General features: G+C 49.6%; 1 protein-coding gene across 1 annotated transcript in view; it reads left to right on the plus strand.

Annotated features, from left to right (window-relative positions):
- The window catches only part of LOC123758359 (Down syndrome cell adhesion molecule 4), a 228,503-nt gene that overhangs the window by 51,056 nt on the left and 152,447 nt on the right, over positions 1 to 25,000 (plus strand). Inside the window, exons 12-16 of the mRNA XM_069323052.1 lie at positions 851 to 1,029; positions 9,810 to 9,951; positions 10,597 to 10,724; positions 15,395 to 15,539; positions 17,818 to 18,080. Coding sequence (XP_069179153.1) covers positions 851 to 1,029; positions 9,810 to 9,951; positions 10,597 to 10,724; positions 15,395 to 15,539; positions 17,818 to 18,080 — 857 coding nt within the window. The remainder of the gene's footprint in view (positions 1 to 850; positions 1,030 to 9,809; positions 9,952 to 10,596; positions 10,725 to 15,394; positions 15,540 to 17,817; positions 18,081 to 25,000) is intronic.

Genomic DNA, 25,000 nt, shown 5'->3' on the forward strand with positions numbered 1-25,000 from the left:
TGTTCATAACTCATCACCCAGCTGTCCATAACTCATCACCCAGCTGTCCATAACTCATCACCCAGCTGTCCATAACTCATCACCCAGCTGTCCATAACTCATCACCCAGCTGTCCATAACTCATCACCCAGCTGTCCATAACTCATCACCCAGCTGTCCATAACTCATCACCCAGCTGTCCATAACTCATCACCCAGCTGTCCATAAATCATCACCCAGCTGTCCATAACTCATCAACCAGCTGTCCATAACTCATCACCCAGCTGTCCATAACTCATCACCCAGCTGTCCATAACTCATCACCCAGCTGTCCATAGCTCATCACCCAGCTGGTCATATTTCCTCATCACCCAGCTGTCCATAAATCATCACCCAGCTGTCCATAACTCATCACCCAGCTGTCCATAACTCATCACCCAGCTGTCCATAACTCATCACCCAGCTGTCCATAACTCATCACCCAGCTGTCCATAACTCATCACCCAGCTGTCCATAACTCATAACCCAGTTGGCCATAACTCATCACCCAGCTGTCCATAACTCATAACCCAGCTGTCCATAACTCATCACCCAGCTGGTCATATTTCCTCATCACCCAGCTGGTCATATTTCCTCATCACCCAGCTGTCCATAACTCATCACCCAGCTGGTCATATTTCCTCATCACCCAGCTGGCCATAACTCATCACCCAGCTGTCCATAACTCATAACCCAGTTGGCCATAACTCATCACCCAGCTGTCCATAACTCATAACCCAGTTGGCCATAACTCATCACCCAGCTGTCCATAACTCATCACCCAGCTGTCCATAACTCATAACTCTCTCCCCCCCCCCGGTGTGTGGTACAGGTGGGTGCGGCTTGGTGAGGGCGTGGTGGCGGATGTGGTGGGCGGGTCCTCACGGTACAGCCTGGTGGGCGGCCTCCTGGTGATGACGGGCGTGGGCGTGGCCGACCAGGGCCGCTACATGTGCTTCGTCAACAACAGTGTCGGCCAGGAGACTGTCGAGGCTACCCTCCGTGTCACTGGTGAGTGGTGACGGTGACTTGTGAGTGGTGACGGGTCCTGGTGAGTGGTGACGGTGGCTGGTGACGGTGACTGGTGAGTGGTGACGGTGACTGGTGAGTGGTGACGGTCACTGGTGAGTGGTGACGGGTCCTGGTGAGTGGTGACTGTCACTGGTGAGTGGTGACGGGTCACTGGTGAGTGGTGACGGTCACTGGTGAGTGGTGACGGGTCCTGGTGAGTGGTGACGGTGGCTGGTGACGGTGACTGGTGAGTGGTGACGGTGACTGGTGAGTGGTGACGGTCACTGGTGAGTGGTGACGGGTCCTGGTGAGTGGTGACTGTCACTGGTGAGTGGTGACGGGTCACTGGTGAGTGGTGACGGTCACTGGTGAGTGGTGACGGGTCCTGGTGAGTGGTGACGGTCACTGGTAAGTGGTGACGGTCACTGGTGAGTGGTGACGGGTCACTGGTGAGTGGTGACGGGTCCTGGTGAGTGGTGACGGTCACTGGTGAGTGGTGACGGTGACTGGTGAGTGGTGACGGTGACTGGTGAGTGGTGACGGGTCACTGGTGAGTGGTGACGGGTCCTGGTGAGTGGTGACGGTCACTGGTGAGTGGTGACGGTGACTGGTGAGTGGTGACGGGTCACTGGTGAGTGGTGACGGTGACTGGTGAGTGGTGACGGGTCACTGGTGAGTGGTGACGGGTCCTGGTGAGTGGTGACGGGTCACTGGTGAGTGGTGACGGGTCCTGGTGAGTGGTGACGGGTCCTGGTGAGTGGTGACGGGTCCTGGTGAGTGGTGACGGTCACTGGTGAGTAGTGACGTTGCTGGTCTCATTTGTGTATATATGCGTATGTGCGCGCTCACACATATGCGTGTGAGTGTTGAGTGCGCCGTACTAGCAGTAGTAAGCGTGTGTGCGTGCGGGGGTGAGCGTCCTGGACCACTTACCTGTGTGTGTTGGCAGCCCGCACGCTCATATTACCTCAGGTGCCCCCTCTCATTACCACACACCTGCCCTCTACTTACACTTCATACTTGACTCCTTAAAGTGTCAAGAGTAAGTGCACTTACAAGTGCATCATCTTCCCTCACGCATGCTTTATCATACTTTACCATCCTTCACTTTTTGTAAGTTTAGAATAAAATGTGCTCGTTAAAATAGACTTCATTGTAATTGAACTAATACTAAAGCAAATTTAACAGGATATATATATATATATATATATATATATATATATATATATATATATATATATATATATATATATATATATATATATATATATATATAAACATTCCCTCTAATGCGTGGTTTCCTCCGAGGCTATGGGTCCCCCTTCTTCCAGCTAGAGGTGGTACCCTATATATATATATATATATATATATATATATATATATATATATATATATATATATATATATATATATATATATATATATATATATATATATATATACACACACACACACGAAAACGTTTATCGCAGAGGAGCCTAAGTCACGGAGATGAAACAGGGAGAGAGATCAAAGCCCGGGTGGAATTTATATCTTAAAATTTCTCAAACATTCGCCTAAGGCCGGGGTGGCAAACCTATGGCACACGTGCCCAGCGTGGCATGGGAGCAAATTTGTCTGACACGCAGTGTGGTGCTCATGGAGTCATTAAACCTCACCTATTATAAATAATGGAATATATAAAGATCATATATATTTTCTGTTTAACCAGTTGCAGGAGTACCTGTGTGCAACATTGAAACTTCTCTTTATTTTTTTGTCCTGGTCATTAAAGAAACTGGGAAATTCATGAAGTGTGCAGTGTAAGGTGGACTGATTTGGATCATTTATAGGCGATTTATTTACGAAAAAGCTCAATTTAAGAGACTAAAATGTGTCGACGTAAGAGGAGAACTAAAAAACAGTGGATGAGTTAGGTTAGTGAGTGGATTAACTCAGGATTTTTTTTCCAGAAATTGAGGCTTTGAAATCGGAATTCCATTCCTGAAACTTTTATGTCTGAAAAGTCTTGGTAATGAGAGTATTAACAGCGTTTTCATCGAGATGTTCCAGCCAGTCATTGTTTTAACTGAGGAACTTTGTCAAGTCTTAATTATTGGTGGAGACTTTATGGTGAAACTGGTGGAGCACCACAACCACAGCTCACAACAACCACAGTTCTCACAACCAACCACAGTTCTCACAACCAACCACAGTTCTCACAACCAACCACAACTCTCACAACAACCACAACTCTCACAACCAACCACAACTCTCACAACCAACCACAACTCTCACAACCAACCACATCTCTCACAACCAACCACATCTCTCACAACAACCACAACTCTCACAACAACCACAACTCTCACAACCAACCACAACTCTCACAACCAACCACAACTCTCACAACCAACCACAACTCACAACCAACCACAACTCTCACAACCAACCACAACTCACAACCAACCACAACTCTCACAACCACAACTCTCACAACCAACCACAACTCTCACAACCACAGTTCTCACAACCAACCACAACTCTCACAACAACCACAACTCTCACAACAACCACAACTCTAACAACCACAACTCTAACAACCACAACTCTAACAACCACAACTCTCACAACCAACCACAACTCACAACCAACCACAACTCTCACAACCAACCACAACTCACAACCAACCACAACTCTCACAACAACCACAACTCACAACCAACCACAACTCTCACAACCACAGTTCTCACAACCAACCACAACTCTCACAACAACCACAACTCTCACAACAACCACAACTCTCACAACCAACCACAACTCACAACAACCACAACTCTCACAACCAACCACAACTCTCACAACCAACCACAACTCTCACAGCCAACCACAACTCTCACAACCACAACTCTCACAACCACAATTCTCACAACCAACCACAACTCTCACAACCACAACTCTCACAACAACCACAACTCACAGCCAACCACAACTCTCACAACAACCACAACTCACAGCCAACCACAACTCTCACAACAACCACAACTCTCACAACAACCAGTTCTCACAACCACAGCTCTCACAACCACAAGTCTCACAACAACCACAACTCTCACAACCAACCACAACTCTCACAACAACCACAACTCTCACAACCACAACTCTCACAACCACAACTCACACAACAACCACAACTCACACAACAACCACAACTCACACAACAGCCACAAATCTCCTACAACAACCACAACTCTCACAACAACCACAACTCACAACAACCACAACTCTCACAACAACCACAACTCTCACAACCAACCACAACTCTCACAACAACCACAACTCTCACAACCAACCACAACTCTCACAACCAACCACAACTCACAACAACCACAACTCACACAACAACCACAACTCTCACAACAACCACAGCTCTCACAACCACAACTCTCACAACCAACCACAACTCTCACAACCACAACTCTCACAACCAACCACAACTCTCACAACAACCACAACTCTAACAACCACAACTCTAACAACCACAACTCTCACAACAACCACAACTCTCACAACCAACCACAACTCTCACATCCAACCACAACTCTCACAGCCACAACTCTCACAACAACCACAACTCTCACAACAACCACAACTCCACAACAACCACAACTCTCACAACCAACCACAACTCACAACAACCACAACTCACAACAACCACATCTTTCACAACAACAACCAACCACAAGCCTGGTGCAGAATGTCTCACTAATGATAAAAAAGATCATCTGTTATATATTGTTACGGCCCTCTCGGGTCGCAACTGAGTTCGTACTCTGATGTCGTTAGAGGAAGTTGTATCCGGCCCCAAGCCAGTAGTGGCTTTCAAGGGATGAGATCCGTGACGCAAGTAAAATAAAAGGGGAAGGGAAATAAAGTTAAGAACTTAAGATTATAATTGTTCCCGTCACCAATAAATAATATAAGATTACACAGGGGAGGGGTATTAACACTGCACAAGGGAATTATTTATACAATTGTCTTCTCCTGAAGACTCTGGATCCAAACTCTCGGTGCCAAGTCCTCGGTGCTTTCGTGGTCTCTTGACGAATCCTTCGACCAAGCTGAGTCTACCCCAAACACAGGCCAGCCAAAACACAGTTCCACTGGGGGCACCGCCGTGGAGGCCGTCAACCACAAGTCCAGCAGGTCTGCTGGCAGGTTTCAGATCAGCGACGCTGGTCAGGCCACTCCACGAGCGATACTAGGGTAGCGCCCTAGTCAGGAGCCTCGTGTGATACCACAAATCACTCTCCTGTCCACAATACCCCAGTGGATAATCGTCTCCAGCAGTCGGTCCCGGGTAAGACAATCCTTCTACTGCCACTCCACTGGCAGGGTAACACCACAGTGTTCTTCCGGGAGGCGACTCACAGCTGCTACAGCAAAGCACAAGGTATGGGGACGGCTGCCTTGGGTAGACTGACTCAACTTCCATCACAGCAGTCCCAGGTCGACTCTGTAAGCAGACACGTCATCAATAACTGGGACACACTAGCACCTCACTTACAGGCTCAGACACAAACGCCCGACGTATCCACTCCATAGATGGCGCTGTCGTCTGAGCACCACCTCACCAGAGGTCAGCAGCGGCGGTGTTGTGAGCCGAACAGGACTGGAAACTGGCCCTTGAGGCCAGTACACGTCGTCCTCACCAGGTGTCGTCGTCCGTTTGGAGGGGGTTTCGGGAGCTGACCCACAGATGGCGCGGTCGTCACTGCTCCGTGCTCGGACGCTGGATCCGGGTTCGTAACATATATATATATATATATATATATATATATATATATATATATATATATATATATATATATATATATATATATATATATAATATAATGTGTACCGAAGGTTATAGTTAAGGACCACATTGCCTTATGGTCAAACACCCTTCATGATTGGTGGTGTTTTTCAAGTGTTTTGTTTGAAACAATAATATTAATATTATTGTTTGTAATTATAACAGAGGGAAATAAATTACAGTTTTTTTAAGGCTTCATTTGTTTCAATATATCTCTGTTATTGTTAACTGGGTCAGGTGATAAGACAATAAAGGTAAAACAAGGGGGATAAATGGGGGATGAAGCACATAAGAACATAAGAATAGAGGTAACTGCGGAAGGCCTATTGGCCCATACGAGGCAGCTCCTATCTACATACAAAGATTTATCAGGTGTAATTGGCCTGTTATGTTGAACATTGTCTTCTGTGTTGGCATCGTTATGTTCTGGTCTTGTCCTTACTCTAATGGTGGGTAGAGTAAATAGTTCCGTGATTTGGGTGTTCATGGTAGGTTGTTCTATTCTTATGGGAATTGCTTCAAGAATTTGTAATCTTCTTGCATCTTGGGTTTTGTCTATTATACAGGTATTCTTGTTCAACATTTCTCTTGTTAGAGTGATGTCATGGACTTGTCTCATGTGATTCCTGGGGGCACCGGATTGAAGATGGCATGTCAAACGCCTCGTCAGCTTGGTCGACGTCATACTATGTACTTAGATTGAAGGTTACATCCTTCGTGGGGGCAAGTGTACATGTATACAACGCTTGACTGCTGTAGAGGGTTCTCCGTCGGCTTCGGGCTGTTTTTGATAAGGAGTTCGGAAGTCTTCTTGGTTTTGTAGAACATGATCAGGTAATATAATTTTATTGGAGGTATTGTGGTTTCTGTTCTAGGTGAACCTAGAACACGAACATGAACCTAGAACATGATCAGGTCTATTTTTTGGTTAGGAATAATGCTTTTTACTCCTTTACGGATTATTTCTTTTATTATTCTCGTTGGTGAGGCTTCCCGCGCTCTCCTGTAGCAACACTTTAATATCTTGTGGCAGAAATTTCAGGCTTCACCGATCCCTGACCAAATGTAGAGTAGGTGGCTACTGGTCCCAGGGCCGTGTGGACCTGTGTGTGTTGCACAGGTCCCTGCAACACTCACCTCTTGCTTCAAGGTTCAGAGTGATGTTCCATTGTTTTGTTTGTAGCGTGGTGAAAGTCAGTGCTCACTGAGTGGCCAGGCTCAGTGCTCACTGAGTGGCCAGGTCAGTGCTCACTGAGTGGCCATGCTCAGTGCTCGCTAAGTGGCCAGGCTCAGTGCTCACTGAGTGGCCAGGCTCAGTGCTCACTGAGTGGCCATGCTCAGTGCTCACTGAGTGGCCAGGCTCAGTGCTCAGTGAGTGGCCAGGCTCAGTGCTCACTGAGTGGCCAGACTCAGTGCTCAGTGAGTGGCCAGACAATATAGGTGGTGGAGGGGGTGTTTATGGCCTGAGTGAGACAGCTTGTTCAGCACAAAATAAACCCCCGGCCTATGTAACCAGCGGTGATATACGCGCCAATTTTCATAAAAGTGCCTCATAGCGAGCCCGGGTAAACACTTGCGCTTGTCGGCACCGGTAAAGAAAGCAGCTCTCTTGATCAAAGTTTAGTCTAAAAGGAACACTTTTACACTACACTCAGGATTTTTGAGGCAAGATTTTGTAAATATGGAAAAGTTGGTGGTGATGCAGTCATTGTTGGGGAGGTGGGCCACTATCTTTATCTTGTCTCCATCACCCTTATCTCCCTCTTTTTATCTAAACAAGATAGGGACTCTGGGGGAAGGTGAATAGGGATTGAGCACTCACGGTCCTAACTGAACTCTGCCAAAAGTGCTGTTAAGCTCTCCTTACCCCCCCCCTCTGACTCTGCGGACTCTATTGTTAGTCCTCTATTGTAAGGGTGGTGCTGCAGGACCTGGCTTGTATAAGGTCACTGGACTTGGCCTTAACAACGTCTACGTCTTGGAAGTAGAAGTAGAGAGAGGCCTCTCTCTCTCTCTCTCTCTCTCTCTCTCTCTCTCTCTCTCTCTCTCTCTCTCTCTCTCTCTCTCTCTCTCTCTCTCTCTCTCTCTCTCTCTCTCCCACTCTCTCTCTCTCTCTCTCTCAGTGTTAGTGCCCTGGTGTGTGTGTGTGTGTGTGTGTGTGTGTGTGTGTGTGTGTGTGTGTGTGTGTGTGTGTAGGTGGTGTGAGTGTTTCTCCTGATTTGTATGTGTGTGAGTTTGCACTCTGCTGTTCAAGCAGGCTGTGATAAAAAGGTGTAATATGAACGGAGCCATTAACATAAAACACTGGAGCTTGTTATAAGCCGGTGATGTTGTTATTCCTGCTGAGTGGCCGGGGTTGGTGCTCGCTGAGTGGCCGGGGTTGGTGCTCGCTGAGTGGCCGGGGTTGGTGCTCGCTGAGTGGCCGGGGTTGGTGCTCGCTGAGTGACCGGGGTTGATGCTCCCTGAGTGGCCGGGGTTGGTGCTCGCTGAGTGGCCGGGGTTGGTGCTCCCTGAGTGGCCGGGGTTGGTGCTCCCTGAGTGGCCGGGGTTGGTGCTGGCTGAGTGGCCGGGGTTGGTGCTCCCTGAGTGGCCGGGGTTGGTGCTGGCTGAGTGGCCGGGGTTGGTGCTCCCTGAGTGGCCGGGGTTGGTGCTCCCTGAGTGGCTAGCATCAGTGCTCGCTGAGTGGCCGGGGTTGATGCTCGCTGAGTGGCCGGGGTTGATGCTCCCTGAGTGGCCGGGGTTGATGCTCCCTGAGTGGCCGGGGTTGATGCTCCCTGAGTGGCCGGGGTTGATGCTCCCTGAGTGGCCGGGGTTGGTGCTCGCTGAGTGGCCGGGGTTGGTGCTCCCTGAGTGACCGGGGTTGGTGCTCCCTGAGTGGCCGGGGTTGATGCTCCCTGAGTGGCCGGGGTTGGTGCTCCCTGAGTGGCCGGGGTTGATGCTCCCTGAGTGGCCGGGGTTGGTGCTCGCTGAGTGGCCGGGGTTGATGCTCCCTGAGTGGCCGGGGTTGATGCTCCCTGAGTGGCCGGGGTTGATGCTCCCTGAGTGGCCGGGGTTGGTGCTCCCTGAGTGGCCGGGGTTGGTGCTCGCTGAGTGGCCGGGGTTGATGCTCCCTGAGTGGCCGGGGTTGATGCTCCCTGAGTGGCCGGGGTTGATGCTCCCTGAGTGGCCGGGGTTGATGCTCCCTGAGTGGCCGGGGTTGGTGCTCCCTGAGTGGCCGGGGTTGATGCTCCCTGAGTGGCCGGGGTTGGTGCTCGCTGAGTGGCCGGGGTTGATGCTCCCTGAGTGGCCGGGGTTGATGCTCCCTGAGTGGCCGGGGTTGATGCTCCCTGAGTGGCCGGGGTTGGTGCTCGCTGAGTGGCCGGGGTTGATGCTCCCTGAGTGGCCGGGGTTGATGCTCCCTGAGTGGCCGGGGTTGATGCTCCCTGAGTGGCCGGGGTTGATGCTCCCTGAGTGGCCGGGGTTGGTGCTCGCTGAGTGGCCGGGGTTGATGCTCGCTGAGTGGCCGGGGTTGGTGCTTGCTGAGTGGCCGGGGTTGGTGCTCCCTGAGTGGCTAGCATCAGTGCTCGCTGAGTGGCGTGAGTGACCCACTTGCTAGTGAGCCACTCTGGAGTGAATGTCACTCAAGTCCACACAGGGAGGTAGAACCCGTTTGTACAACAATTACTGCCAGACTTATGGCGGTTATGGAACCATGTAAAGCTCTGAATAACTTTAGGCCTTATGCAAATGCTTGCGGACCAGCTTCGCTTGTCTCCTGCGGGTGTGTGAAGGAGTAAACCTGTGTAAACAACTGTAAACTACTTAGTGTTGGATGCAGACGGAATTAGGCAGTAGTTAGCACGGTTGTTTCACACTCAAATACGGTAAGTAATTTGCAGTTGTTTTAAAAAGCATAAGTTTTATTGGTAATATTGTCTCTAACCGCGGGTGTTGGTGTCCCCAGAGCCCCTGAGCGTGCACGTGTCCCCGCGGCGACTGGTGGTGGACATGGGGAAGACGGCAGAGTTCCGGTGTGTGGTGCAGGGACACCCAATCACCTCCGTCACCTGGCTCAGGAACGGCAAGTCTCTCCCCCCGGACGGCAGGTGAGGGCAGCGGGGAGGGTGGGGAGGACGGGGAGTCCAAGGCAGCCACAAGGTGGAGCACACACACATGTGTCAACGCACTCATAACAAACAATACCAGACACATGGCCCATGATGGACTTCACACACAGCAATGGACCTCTGCAACTTGTAGACACACACACACACACACACACACACACACACACACACACACACACACACACACACACACACACACACACACACACACACACACACACACACACACTTGGATACAACACTCATTGACAGCCAGAAGGAATGGAAGGAGAGAATATTAAGGTATTACACTACAAAACATATCAGGACAACACAGGTGACCAGAGGTAGTTGTAGGAGAACAGAGGTAGAGGGAGGTCTGGGGTACATGGTAACTAAGAGGAAGCACTCCGCTGTAATTGTCGTTTATCTATAACATTACAGAGCCCCGCCCCCTTTGCTCATGACGTCATACAATAACATCATCTTGTATCAATGACGTCACAAAGGCCCCGCCCCCTTGTTCATGACGTCATACAATAACAACATTTTGTATCAATGACGTCACCAAGGCCCCGCCCCCCTGCTCATGACGTCATGAAGGAAGCCCCTCCCCCTGGAGGTAATAACGTATATGGTGTCCAGGTTCGTGACGTCACCGCGGGAGGTGCTGACTGTGTCCAAGGTCGGGAAGGAGGACCGGGCCATGTACCAGTGTGTGGTGGCCGCCCGCCACTACAACGTCCAGGCCGCCGCCCACCTCGCCCTCGGAGGTCAGTTCTCACCCTTCTCTTTCACCTTGACTTACCTCACAGGGTCCTCACAGGGTCTTCACAGGGTCCTCATTATCATGAGAACCGCCCCCCCCCCCTTCCCTCAGTCTTTCAAAAACTGACAGCATGTTCTGGGGCCAGTAATAGTCTACATGTGAACTGGTAAGTGAACCTTTGCCCTAAATGGATGTTTTTTCTAAAGTTATAACTTTATTGTATTATATATCGTTGGTTTAAATTATAATAAAATTATATGCAGAAATCGTTTTGTTTGAAGAATTTGGTTTCTTGCAAACAGAATTTTTGGGTACACTGAAATAGTTTTCGATTTTCATATTTTATTTTATTGTCAGTAATACACTGTATTAATGTAAGCAATTGTAATGAAACTTAACGTAACAAAACCTTAACCTAACCTAACCTAACCTAACCATGGATAGTGGGTAGATAATAGCACTAATTATGTTGTCGTTCTCAGACCATCCCCGTGAGTGTGTGTCCTCCCTGAGTGCAGGACCTCCACACACACACACACACACACACACACACACACACACACACACACACACACACACACACACACACACACACACACACACACACACACACATGGTGGGGGAACAGCTTCCTCCACCAGCAGAACACTCACAAAGGGGGAGATTTGAGAAGCGACAGAAGAAAGTGAGCCTCAAAGCAATGTACACTAACATAGATGGAATTACAAATAAAGCAAATGAGCTTGGAGAATGGGTACTAGAGGGAAAACCCAGACATAATAGCTCTCACAGAAACAAAGCTAACGAAAACAATAACAAACGCAGTGTCCCCACAGGACTACTATGTTATGAGGAAAGAGAGAGAAGGAAGAGGTGGTGGTGGTGTAGCTCTGCTGGTAAGAAAAGGCTGGGATTTTGAGGAGTTGGTTGTTCAGGGATGTGAAGGTTTCAGTGACTACATAGCATTTACCATAACAAATGGAGGGGAAAAAATATAGTCGTAGTCATATATAATCCACCACCAAATGACAGAAGACCCAGACAGGAATATGATAGAAACAACATGGCCACCATTAACATAATAGAAAGAGCAGCTTCTGTTGGTAGCAGGAATGAATCTGGACTACTAATTATAGGAGACTTCAACCATGGGAAGATAGATTGGGAGAGCAGAGATCTGCATGGAGGACCAGAAACATGGAGAGCTAAGCTGCTGGACGTGGCAACAAGAAATTTTCTAAGCCAGCACATCAAGGAACCAACAAGAAAGAGAGGAGAGGATGAACCAGCAATGCTTGATTTTATATTTACCCTAAATGAGTGGGATATAAGGGAAGTCAAGATGGAAGCACCCTTGGGAATGAGTGACCACAGTGTATTGAACTTTGAGTACCTGGTAGAGCTAGGAATTATCTCCCCCCAAAAAGAACTAGGAATCAAAAGGCTGGCATACCGAAAGGGGAATTATGAACAGATGAGAAGTTTCCTAAGGGAAATACCTTGGGACACAGACCTCAGAGATAAGTCTGAACAAGGTATGATGGACTATGTTACCCAAAAGTGTCAGGAGGCAGTAAACAGATACATCCCGGCCCAAAGGGAAAAATCCGAGAAGCAAAAGAAGAATCCATGGTATAATAGGGCATGTATGGAAGCAAAGAAACTGAACAAAAGGGCGTGGAGGAACTTCCGGAATAACAGAACACCAGAAAGCAGAGAGAGATACCAGAGAACCAGGAATGAGTACGTCAGGATGAGAAGAGAAGCAGAGAAAAGTTTTGAAAATGATATAGCAAACAAAGCCAAAACCGAACCAAAGCTACTCCACAGTCACATCAGAAGGAAAACAACAGTGAAAGAACAGGTAGTGAAACTTAGACTAGGCGAGGACAGGTATACAGAGAATGACAAAGAGGTGTGTGAAGAACTCAACAAGAGGTTCCAGGTCTTCACAATAGAACAAGGTGAGGTCACTGTGCTAGGAGAAAGGGAGGTAAACCAAGCGGCCTTGGAAGAGTTCGAAATTACGAGAGAGGAGGTCAAGAGACACCTGCTGGATCTGGATGTTAGAAAGGCTGTTGGTCCAGACGGGATCTCGCCATGGGTACTGAAAGAGTGTGCAGAAGCACTTTGCTTGCCACTCTCCATAGTGTATAGTAAGTCACTGGAGACGGGAGACCTACCAGAAATATGGAAGACGGTGAATGTGGTCCCAATATACAAAAAGGGCGACAGACAAGAGGCACTGAACTACAGGCCAGTGTCCTTGACTTGTATACCATGCAAGGTGATGGAGAAGAGTGTGAGAAAAAACCTAGTAACACATCTGGAGAGAAGAGACTTCGTGACAACCCATCAACATGGGTTCAGGGAGGGTAAATCTTGCCTGACAGGCTTGATAGAATTCAACGATCAGGTGACAAAGATTAAGCAAGAAAGAGAGGGCTGGGCGGACTGCATTTTTTTGGACTGTCGGAAAGCCTTTGACACAGTACCCCATAAAGGTTGATGCATAAGCTGGAGAAACAGGCAGAAGTAATTGGTAGGGCGCTCCAGTGGATAAGGGAGTACCTAAGCAATGGGAAGCAGAGTTACAGTGAGGGGTGAGACCTCAGAATGGCGTGAAGTCACCAGTGGAGTCCCACAGGGCTCTGTGCTTGGACCTATCCTGTTTCTGATATACGTAAATGATCTCCCAGAGGGTATAGACTCATTCCTCTCAATGTTTGCTGACGACGCCAAAATTATGAGAAGGATTAAGACAGAGGAGGACAGCTTGAGGCTTCAAGAAGACCTGGACAAGCTGCAGGAATGGTCGAACAAATGGCTGTTAGAGTTTAACCCAAGCAAATGTAATGTAATGAAGATAGGGGTAGGAAGCAGGAGACCAGATACAAGGTATCATTTGGGAGATGAAATATTTCAAGAGTCAGAGAGAGAGAAAGACCTGGGGGTTGATATCACGCCAGACCTGTCCCCTGAAGCTCATATCAAGAGGATAACATCAGCAGCATAAGCCAGGTTGGCTAACATAAGAACGGCCTTTAGAAACTTGTGTAAGGAATCTTTCAGAACATTATATACCAAAATCCTGGAGTATGCGGCTCCAGCATGGAGTCCATATCTAGTCAAGCATAAGACTAAACTGGAAAAGGTTCAAAGGTTTGCCACCAGACTAGTACCCGAGCTGAGAGGTATGAGCTACGAGGAGAGACTACGGGAATTAAATCTCACTTCGTTGGAAGACAGAAGAGTTAGGGGGGGACATGATCACCACATTCAAGATTCTCAAGGGAATCGACAGGGTAGATAAAGACAGGCTATTTAACACAAGGGGCACACGCACAAGGGGGCACAGGTGGAAACTGAGTGCCCAAATGAGCCACAGAGATATTAGAAAGAACTTTTTTAGTGTCAGAGTGGTTGACAAATGGAATGCATTAGGAAGCAATGTGGTGGAGGCTGACTCCATACACAGTTTCAAGTGTAGATATGATAGAGCCCAATAGGCTCAGGAATCTGTACACCTGTTGATTGACGGTTGAGAGGCAGGACCAAAGAGCCAGAGCTCAACCCCCGCAAGCACAACTAGGTGAGTGAGTACACAAGGTACACCACACAAGGTACACCACACAAGGTACACCACACAAGGTACACCACACAAGGTACACCACACAAGGTACACCCACACCTGGCTGTAAGTGTTGTATACACACCAGGACCGGTGAGTGCCGCCCCGGTGCTCTGAATTAATACAACACTACTGTGGAAAGTTTCCCGCCCAAGCTTAATTAGAAAAGTTATTCTGCGGAAACTCATGCGAGGTAATAACCCCAATGGAACGATAACGCTCTTTTGGGTTACTGTTGTGGGCCTTGTGGGACTGGTCCTGGCTCATCCCCTTGTTCTTAGACACTCACTTAGACACCAGGACCCACAGGCTGGTGATGAGAGCCATTTAGCTGAAGATGTGTGAGACATCGCGGAGATGACACACCTCAACACCTCGAGAGAATGTGTGTACCTCACACACCAAGACCTCGATGTTTCTATTAAAAATGCAACCGTTTGGGGGCCGCGCTGATCTGAGAGCACCCGAGCTGACTGGCAGTTGGGTGATGGGGGATTACCAGGAGCCTTTACAGATGGTATTGGAGCTCTTCAAGCCGTTACGGACGTTGAAGCCATTGAAGCCGTTGAGGTCGTTGATGACGATGAAGCCGTTGAAGCCATTAAGGCTGTTGAAGCTATTAAGGCTATTGAGGCCGTTGAAGCGGGATGTTTTCCTAACAAAATATATTTCTTCCATGTCAAAGAAACGTAGGAAAAGGGAGAAGTGACTTCGCAACTCTCTCCTCGCTCAGGGAACTTAAGAATAAGGTAAACTTCTGAAGGCCTATTGGCCCAGACGAGGCTGTTTATGTCTGCTTTGTAGATGTGTCTGGTGTCGTGAGGCCTAATATCTTTGAGTTGTAAACACGACCTCATGTGGAGGTATGTTGTTGTTTGTTATGTTTGGAGTTTGTTGGTTATATGTTATATTTATGGTTATGCTCTCGTTATATTGATCTTTGACCCTTACACCCTCTGCCCCTCACTAACCAGCACCCCCTCACTAACCAGCACCCCCTCACTAACCAGCCCCCCCCTCACTAACGACCCCCTGTGCCCCAGACTCGTCACCGGAGCTGCACTACAGGTTCCAGGAGCAGACGCTACAGCCCGGGCCGTCCGTCAGTCTCAAGTGTGTGGCCACCGGCAACCCTCCGCCACAGTTCGTGTGGACCCTGGACGGCTTCCCCCTGCCTGAGAGTGAGAGGTGAGGCGCGGCTGGCAGGGTAGGGATGGCAGGCTGTGAGGGAGGCTGGCAGGGCAGGGATGGCAGGCTGGCAGGGAGGGATGGCAGGCTGTGAGGGAGGCTGGCAGGGCAGGGATGGCAGGCTGGCAGGGAGGGATGGCAGGCTGGCAGGGCAGGGATGGCAGGCTGGCAGGGAGGGATGGCAGGCTGTGAGGGAGGCTGGCAGGGAGGGCTGGCAGGGAGGGATGGCAGGCTGGCAGGGAGGGATGGCAGGCTGTGAGGGAGGCTGGCAGGGAGGGCTGGCAGGCTGGCAGGGAGGGATGGCAGGCTGGCAGGGAGGGATGGCAGGCTGTGAGGGAGGGATGGTAGGCTGTGAGGGAGGCTGGCAGGGAGGGCTGGCAGGGAGGGATGGCAGGCTGGCAGGGAGGGATGGCAGGCTGTGAGGGAGGGATGGCAGGCTGTGAGGGAGGCTGGCAGGGAGGGCTGGCAGGCTGGCAGGGAGGGCTGGCAGGGAGGGATGGCAGGCTGGCAGGGAGGGATGGCAGGCTGTGAGGGAGGGATGGCAGGCTGTGAGGGAGGCTGGCAGGGAGGGCTGGCAGGCTGGCAGGGAGGGATGGCAGGCTGGCAGGGAGGGATGGCAGGCTGTGAGGGAGGCTGGCAGGGCAGGGATGGCAGGCTGGCAGGGAGGGATGGCAGGCTGGCAGGGAGGGATGGCAGGCTGGCAGGGAGGGATGGCAGGCTGTGAGGGAGGGATGGCAGGCTGTGAGGGAGGCTGGCAGGGCAGGGATGGCAGGGTAGGGAGGGATGGCAGGCTGGCAGGGTAGGGAGGGATGGCAGGCTGGCAGGGTAGGGAGGGATGGCAGGCTGTGAGGGAGGGATGGCAGGCTGTGAGGGAGGGATGGCAGGCTGTGAGGGAGGGATGGCAGGCTGTGAGGGAGGGATGGCAGGCTGGCAGGGAGGGATGGCAGGCTGGCAGGGTAGGGAGGGATGGCAGGCTGTGAGGGAGGGATGGCAGGCTGTGAGGGAGGGATGGCAGGCTGTGAGGGAGGGATGGCAGGCTGGCAGGGAGGGATGGCAGGCTGGCAGGGTAGGGAGGGATGGCAGGCTGTGAGGGAGGGATGGCAGGCTGTGAGGGAGGGATGGCAGGCTGTGAGGGAGGCTGGCAGGGAGGGCTGGCAGGCTGGCAGGGAGGGATGGCAGGCTGGCAGGGAGGGATGGCAGGCTGTGAGGGAGGGATGGCAGGCTGGCAGGGAGGGATGGCAGGCTGTGAGGGAGGGATGGCAGGCTGTGAGGGAGGCTGGCAGGGCAGGGATGGCAGGCTGGCAGGGTAGGGAGGGATGGCAGGCTGGCAGGGAGGGATGGCAGGCTGGCAGGGAGGGATGGCAGGCTGGCAGGGAGGGATGGCAGGCTGGCAGGGAGGGATGGCAGGGAGGCCAGGGGGACAAGAGCAGTAAAGAATATCCAGGTCTTAAAAGCATTTGGCTCTCTCCCCCCTCCTCCCCTCCCCCCCCCCCGCTGGCTGTATCGGGGAGGGAGGCTGCTCCTTTACTCCTCACTGATTACATAGGATTACACAGCATTACACAGGATTATATAGGATTCACAGGTAACAGGACACCTAATGGTCCACTCCGTATTAACTGTCTTACGGTGATTTGCTCTCACGATTGTTCTATTTCACTCTCTCCTAACACCTGCTAGGCCTACCTGCCTCCTAACACCTGCTAGGCCTACCTGCCTCCTAACACCTGCTAGGTCTACCTGCCTCCTAACACCTGCTAGGCCTACCTGCCTCCTAACACCTGCTAGGCCTACCTGCCTCCTAACACCTGCTAGGCCTACCTGCCTCCTAACACCTGCTAGGCCTACCTGCCTCCTAACACCTGCTAGGTCTACCTGCCTCCTAACACCTGCAAGGCCTACCTGCCTCCTAACACCTGCTAGGCCTACCTGCCTCCTAACACCTGCTAGGCCTACCTGCCTCCTAACACCTGCTAGGTCTACCTGCCTCCTAACACCTGCTAGGCCTACCTGTTAACACTAATCAGGTTTAGATCTAACTACACTTAAACCCTGCCCTTGCCCTAGACACTCACACAATCACTCCTGATTGTAACTACGCGTTATCTGATTGTAACTATCTTCCCTACAGCAGCTTCTCCTGAAGGCACAACCGCTTCTGTATATAAGGGGAGACACCTCCCCTCCCCCCTCCCCTCGCTACAGCCTATGTGTCTTCATGTATCTCATGTATTACTCCCCCCTGTATCACCCGGGTTGATGTGGTGTGGTGCTACAGGTTCCTGGTGGGTCAGTACGTGACGGTGCACGACGACGTCATCTCGCACGTGAACATCACCAACGTGCGGGTGGAGGACGGGGGAGAGTACACGTGCGGGGCGGCCAACACGGTGGGCGCTGTCACCCACTCGGCCAAGGTCAACGTGTATGGCCTCCCCTTCATCCGGGCCATGAGGCGCGTGACGGCCGTCGCCGGCTCCGGTCTCAGGGTCAAGTGCCCCGTCGCCGGCTACCCCATCGACAAGGTCATCTGGGAGAAGGGTGAGTACCCTCTGGAGGGGGAAGGGTGAGTACCTTCTGGGGGAGGGGGCAGTACCTTCTGGGAGAGGGGACAGTACCCGTTGGGGAAGGGCAGTACCTTCTTGGGGAGGGGGCAGTACCCTTTGGGGAAGGGCAGTACCTTCTGGGGGAGGGGGGCAGTACCTTCTAGGAGAGGGGACAGTACCCGTTGGGGAAGGGCAGTACCTTCTTGGGGAGGGGCAGTACTCTTTGGGGAAGGGCAGTACCTTCTGGGGGAGGGGGCAGTACCTTCTAGGAGAGGGGACAGTACCCGTTGGGGAAGGACAGTACCTTCTGGGGGAGGAGGCAGTACCCTTTGAGGGGGGAAGGGCAGTACCTTCGACGTAATATTTATATCTTGATATTAAACTCTGTATTACTCAATCGGACGATCAAGTGATTTTAAAATATAGATTACTACTGACAAGGCGTTATCCTGGCACCAGTGTCCACCACCATGTTGTCCAACGGTTATCCTAGCACCAGTGTCCACCACCATGTTGTCCAACGGTTATCCTAGCACCAGTGTCCACCACCATGTTGTCCAACGGTTATCCTAGCACCAGTGGCCACCACTATGTTGTCCAACGGTTATCCTAGCACCAGTGGCCACCTCTATGTTGTCCAACGGTTATCCTAGCACCAGTGTCCACCACCATGTTGTCCAACGGTTATCCTAGCACCAGTGGCCACCTCTATGTTGTCCAACGGTTATCCTAGCACCAGTGTCCACCACCATGTTGTCCAACGGTTATCCTAGCACCAGTGGCCACCTCTATGTTGTCCAACGGTTATCCTAGCACCAGTGTCCACCACCATGTTGTCCAACAGTTATCCTAGCACCAGTGTCCACCACCATGTTGTCCAACGGTTATCCTAGCACCAGTGGCCACCACCATGTTGTCCAACGGTTATCCTAACCGTTGGACAACATGGATAACTGGTCCTAGCACCTAGGACCACCTCTCCTCCTCTGCCAGTCGTTTATGATAACAGTGAACCAGTTCTGCTAGTCTACTATCACCAGTCTATCAGTACCACCACCACTACTACTGGTACTACCATCACTACTACTGGTACTACCACCACTACTAGTGGTACCACCACCACTACTACTGGTACCACCACCACTACTACTGGTACTACCACCACTACTACTGGTACTACCACCACTACTACTGGTACTACCACCACTACTACTGGTACTACCACCACTACTACTGGTACTACCACCACTACTACTGGTACTACCACCACTACTACTGGTACTACCACCACTACTAGTGGTACTACCACCACTACTAGTGGTACCACCACCACTACTACTGGTACCACCACCACTACTACTGGTACTACCACCACTACTACTGGTACTACCACCACTACTACTGGTACTACCACCACTACTACTGGTACTACCACCACTACTACTGGTACTACCACCACTACTAGTGGTACTACCACCACTACTAGTGGTACTACCACCACTACTAGTGGTACTACCACCACTACTAGTGGTACTACCACCACTACTACTGGTACTACCACCACTACTACTGGTACTACCACCATTACTAGTGGTACTACCACCACTACTAGTGGTACTACCACCACTACTACTGGTACTACCACCACTACTACTGGTACTACCACCACTACTACTGGTACTACCACCACTACTAGTGGTACTACCACCACTACTACTGGTACCACCACCACTACTACTGGTACTACCACCACTACTACTGGTACCACCACCACTACTACTGGTACTACCACCACTACTACTGGTACTACCACCACTACTAGTGGTACTACCACCACTACTACTGGTACTACCACCACTACTACTGGTACTACCACCACTACTACTGGTACTACCACCACTACTAGTGGTACTACCACCACTACTACTGGTACTACCACCACTACTACTGGTACTACCACCACTACTAGTGGTACTACCACCACTACTACTGGTACTACCACCACTACTAGTGGTACTACCACCACTACTACTGGTACTACCACCACTACTAGTAGTCTGCTCAAATAGTCCGCTGTCCATTCTCCATTTCGCCCGTCCAGTGCCAGGTCCAGTGCCAGGTCCATTGCCAAGTCCAGTGCCAGGTCCAGTGCCGAGTCCAGTGCCAGGTCCAGTGCCAAGTCCAGTGCCAGGTCCAGTGCCAGGTCCAGTGCCAAGTCCCGTGCCAGGTCTAGTGCCAAGTCCCGTGCCAGGTCCAGTGCCAGGTCCAGTGCCAAGTCCCGTGCCAGGTCTAGTGCCAAGTCCCGTGCCAGGTCCAGTGCCAGGTCCAGTGGGTCTTAGTCAAAGACTCACTAACCTCAATAATTAATGCATGATATTAATTAGGGAAAATTGGAGGAGCGTGTTGAGCACTTGAGTCAAATCCGGCCACCACCCCCGCCCCGGCCACCACCCCCGCCCCCGGCCACCACCCCCGCCCCCGGCCACCACCCCCGCCCCCGGCCACCACCCCCGCCCCCGGCCACCACCCCCGCCCCGGCCACCACCCCCGCCCCCGGCCACCACCCCCGCCCCCGGCCACCACCCCCGCCCCCGGCCACCACCCCCGCCCCCGGCCACCAACCCCGCCCCCGGCCACCACCCCCGCCCCCGGCCACCACCCCCCCCCCCGGCCGCCACAATTACCAATTGTGGTTGGTAATTTGCCTCTCCCCCTGACGCTCGTGCCACAATTCTGGCGGCGTCTCTAGCATGGCGTCGCTACGAATGCCTCGCTAGGAATGGCGTCCCCACGCCTCCTTCTCCCTCATCCCTCTCACACGCATTCCCAATAGAATTTAGTAAAGGACAGAAAATTCTTTTCCGTGAAATTACTCTACGTAATGCGTTAATGAGAACAGGGTTGCATTTGTTGGGAATTAAATAATATCTATATTCTCGTTAAATAGTGTTAGTCGAGAAATGGAGAGAATTTCTATTTCCTTCATAGCGTTTGGATATAACAGATAAAACTGTTATATAGTGACAATTTAAGTTAATAACTCGTGATTATTGAATCACTAGTCATAATATTATCAGAGATTAATTCTTATAAAGAATACTAATAAAAGTTGAGAATATTATTCAATTCTCTAACAGATTGGTAATAATTATGTCCTGCTGGACATTATCTGACGCAATATGCTTCCCGATGTCCGGAGAATTTTAGTAAATGACGCGCAGATATCTTGAGATTATCTTGAGATGATTTCGGGGTTTTAGTGTCCCCGCGGCCCGGTCCTCGACCAGGCCTCCACCCCCAGGAAGCAGCCCGTTACAGCTGACTAACACCCAGGTACCTATTTTACTGCTAGGTAACAGGGGCATAGGGTGAAAGAAACTCTGCCCATTGTTTCTCGCCGGCGCCTGGGATCGAACCCAGGACCATAGGATCACAAGTCCAGCGTGCTGTTCGCTCGGCCGACCGACTCCCGAGCGGACAGATAGAGAAATATTTATTTATGTTAGCACTACAGTTAGTAGAGTTAATAGTTACTGTACTTAGTATACAATAGTGATGTATTATGATACAATAGGAATATATCTGTGTTGGAAATTTCCAACACCACCCACACCCATGTGCTTTCTTGAAAATAGAAACAAAATTAAAACAAGATAGTTGACCAGACCACACACTAGAAGTTGAAGGGACGACGACGTTTCGGTCCGTCCTGGACCATTCTCAAGTCGATTGTCGACAAACTTCTAGTGTGTGGTCTGGTCAACATACTTCAGCCACGTTATTGTGACTCATCGCCTGCATAAAACAAGATATTTTGGGAGGCGTTTTGATTCTAAATTAGCCTGGTAATTCCCGTATAGCCTCGTAACCACATTAGAACACCACACAATGGAAGCTGATGCGCCTTTGTCTTAGCACGAAAACTCTCCTTTAATCCTGCATAAACATAATCAATCTAGAAGTACTTTATAAAACGATGTTCCTTTGTTTCCCGGCAGAAAGTTGAAGAGCTTTAATCCCTCCAACAGCAGAGCATCGCAGAGTGAAGCTTTGTATCTGCAGAAGTGAACACGGCACAAAGTTGAGAGAATGATGCTTTTTGTGTTAGTTAATAAGATAAACATTATTGTATTCCCACATTACCACATTAGAGTTAGAAACTTTATAAAGTGAAGCAAGTTGATGTTGTATATATATTTATATATAATACATATATATATATATATATATATATATATATATATATATATATATATATATATATATATATATATATATACATATATATATATATATATATATATATATATATATATATATATATATATATATATATATATATATATGCGGAAAATCCACAGAGAAATATGAAATGAGGTGAACGTTTCGGCTTTGTTAAAGCCTTTGTCAACACCAGACTGACTGACTGACTGTCAGTCTGGTGTTGACAAAGGCTTTAACAAAGCCGAAACGTTCACCTCATTTCATATTTCTCTGCGGATTTTCCGCATAAAATGATCAGTGTTTTGTGATCGTCAATTGCATATATATATATATATATATATATATATATATATATATATATATATATATATATATATATATATATATATATATATATATACACACACACATTCTAGCACCATAGAGGGTAGAAAGATGCTATGGACGATGCTATTTTGTTAGCATATGGGGGTAGAATTCCCTTTATGTACACGTAATTAAATGTTTGCATAAGAGAAAGAAGAATAGAAATGAAAGTAATGTTCTTTGGTTTAATAAGATTCCGTCTCATCTCCCTACACATTTTCGGGCTGGGATAACGTGCCCTGGTAATGCGTTTTTCTTTTGTTTTATAAAGGATAGAGCCAAATATGCAGGTGCACACGCAGGGCAAAGTTGCAGGAGGTAAATTGGATGACGGCGTTTCATTCTTTGCTGATGGGAAAAAACTGTTTATGGGATTTTCAAGGAATATAACACGAGATTAGGAGGCCTTGCGAGGCTTCAGGCATGTGTACTCACCTACTTGTGCTTGCGGGGGTTGAGCTTCGGCTCTTTGGTCCCGCCTCTCTACTGTCAGTCAACTGGTGTACAGATTCCTGAGCCTACTGGGCTCTATCATATCTACATTTGAAACTGTGCATGGAGTCAGCCTCCACCACATCACTTCCTAATGCATTCCTCTTGTTAACTATTCTGAAAATAAAAAAGTTCTTTCTAACGTCCCTGTGGCTTATTTGACCACTCAATTTCTACCTGTGTCCCCTTGTGCGTGTGCCCCTTGTGTTAAATAAACTGTCTTTATCTACCTTATGAATTCCTCTGAGAATCTTTTATGTGGTGATCACATCTCCCCTAACTCTTCTGTCTTTCAGCGACGTGAAGTGCAGTTCCCGTAGTCTCTCCTCGTAGCTCATACCTCTCAGCTCGGGTACTAGTCTGGTGGCAAACATTTGAACCTTTTCCAGTTTAGTCTTATCCTTAACTAGATACGGACACCATGCTGGGGCTGCATACTCCAGGATTGGCCTGACATATGTGGTATACAAAGTTCTGAATGATTTTTTACACAAGTTTCTGAATGCCGTTCGTATGTTGGCCAGCCTGGCATATGCCGCTGATGTTATCCGCTTGATATGGGCTGCAGGGGCAACCTGTCCTCTTAAAAAGAACGTCGCTTTTTGCCGTTTGCCCGTATGACTGAATATGGACGTAATTTGAAAATGAAAAAAAAATGAAAATAAATTTAGGATTTTTTTTTCAACAACAGTAAGTTAAGGGTCCTCTGATAGGTTAGGTGGGCAGGAAATTCTCATAAAGTTTCAAAACGTTATGAAAAACGTTAATGGAAAGTTGCCTCTTTTAACCTTGCAGAGTAAGTCGGACGACTCAAACAGAAAACGGGACAGTACGTCACTTTTGTGAGTCGATTTCATTTCAAATTACGTCCAAATTTGGCCATAGCGCGCATACGAGCCAAAAGTGACGTTATTTTTAAGAGGACGGGTTGGCAGGGGACAGGTCTGGCGTGATATCAACCCACAGGTCTCTCTCTCTCTCTGACTCTTGTTGAAGTATTTCATCTCCCAGATGATACCTTGTATCTGGCCTCCCGCTCCCTACACCTATCTTCATTACTTTACATTTGCTTGGGTTAAACTCTAACACCCATTTGTTGGACCATTCCTTCAGTGTGGATATTCACCTAGTTGTGCTTGCGGGGGTTGAGCTGTACTCTTTCGGCCCGCCTCTCAACTGTCAATCAACTGTTACTAACTACTTTTTTTCCCCCACACCATACAATCCCCACCTGTAAAATCTCGACCGCTGCCACCATTGTAATGTCTAGACCGCGCACCCCGCTACTACCACTGAACTAACCGCGCAATCTCCGCTCCTTCTATGGTAATAACAGATGCTCTACCGATCATGTAAGATGTTAACACTCGGGCCGTCATACGAGGACGTAAACCAGTAAACAGAGGAGAGAGAGAGAGAGAGAGAGAGAGAGAGAGAGAGAGAGAGAGAGAGAGAGAGAGAGAGAGAGAGAGAGAGAGAGAGAGAGAGAGAGAGAGAGAGGAAGAGAGAGAGAGAGAGAGAGAGAGAGAGAGAGAGAGAGAGAGAGAGAGAGAGAGAGAGAGAGAGAGAGAGAGAGAGAGAGAGAGAGAGAGGAAGAGTGAGGCAGAGCGAGAACGAGAGCAAGGGAAGGAGAATGAGAGCAAGTGAGGCAAAGGGAAAGTGAGAAACAAGTGAGGGAGAGTGAGATAGAAAGATAGAGATATTCGTAGTCACAGCCTATCGTATGAGTTACCGAGTAACGCTGCCACCACCCTGAGTTACAGGACTGGGGACCGGAGTGAAGTTCGTAGACCTTGCAGATGGAATTAACGTACCAGAACAGGTGTAGGGGAC

Source organism: Procambarus clarkii, chromosome 11, assembly GCF_040958095.1.
Source record: "Procambarus clarkii isolate CNS0578487 chromosome 11, FALCON_Pclarkii_2.0, whole genome shotgun sequence".
NCBI lineage: Eukaryota > Metazoa > Arthropoda > Malacostraca > Decapoda > Cambaridae > Procambarus > Procambarus clarkii.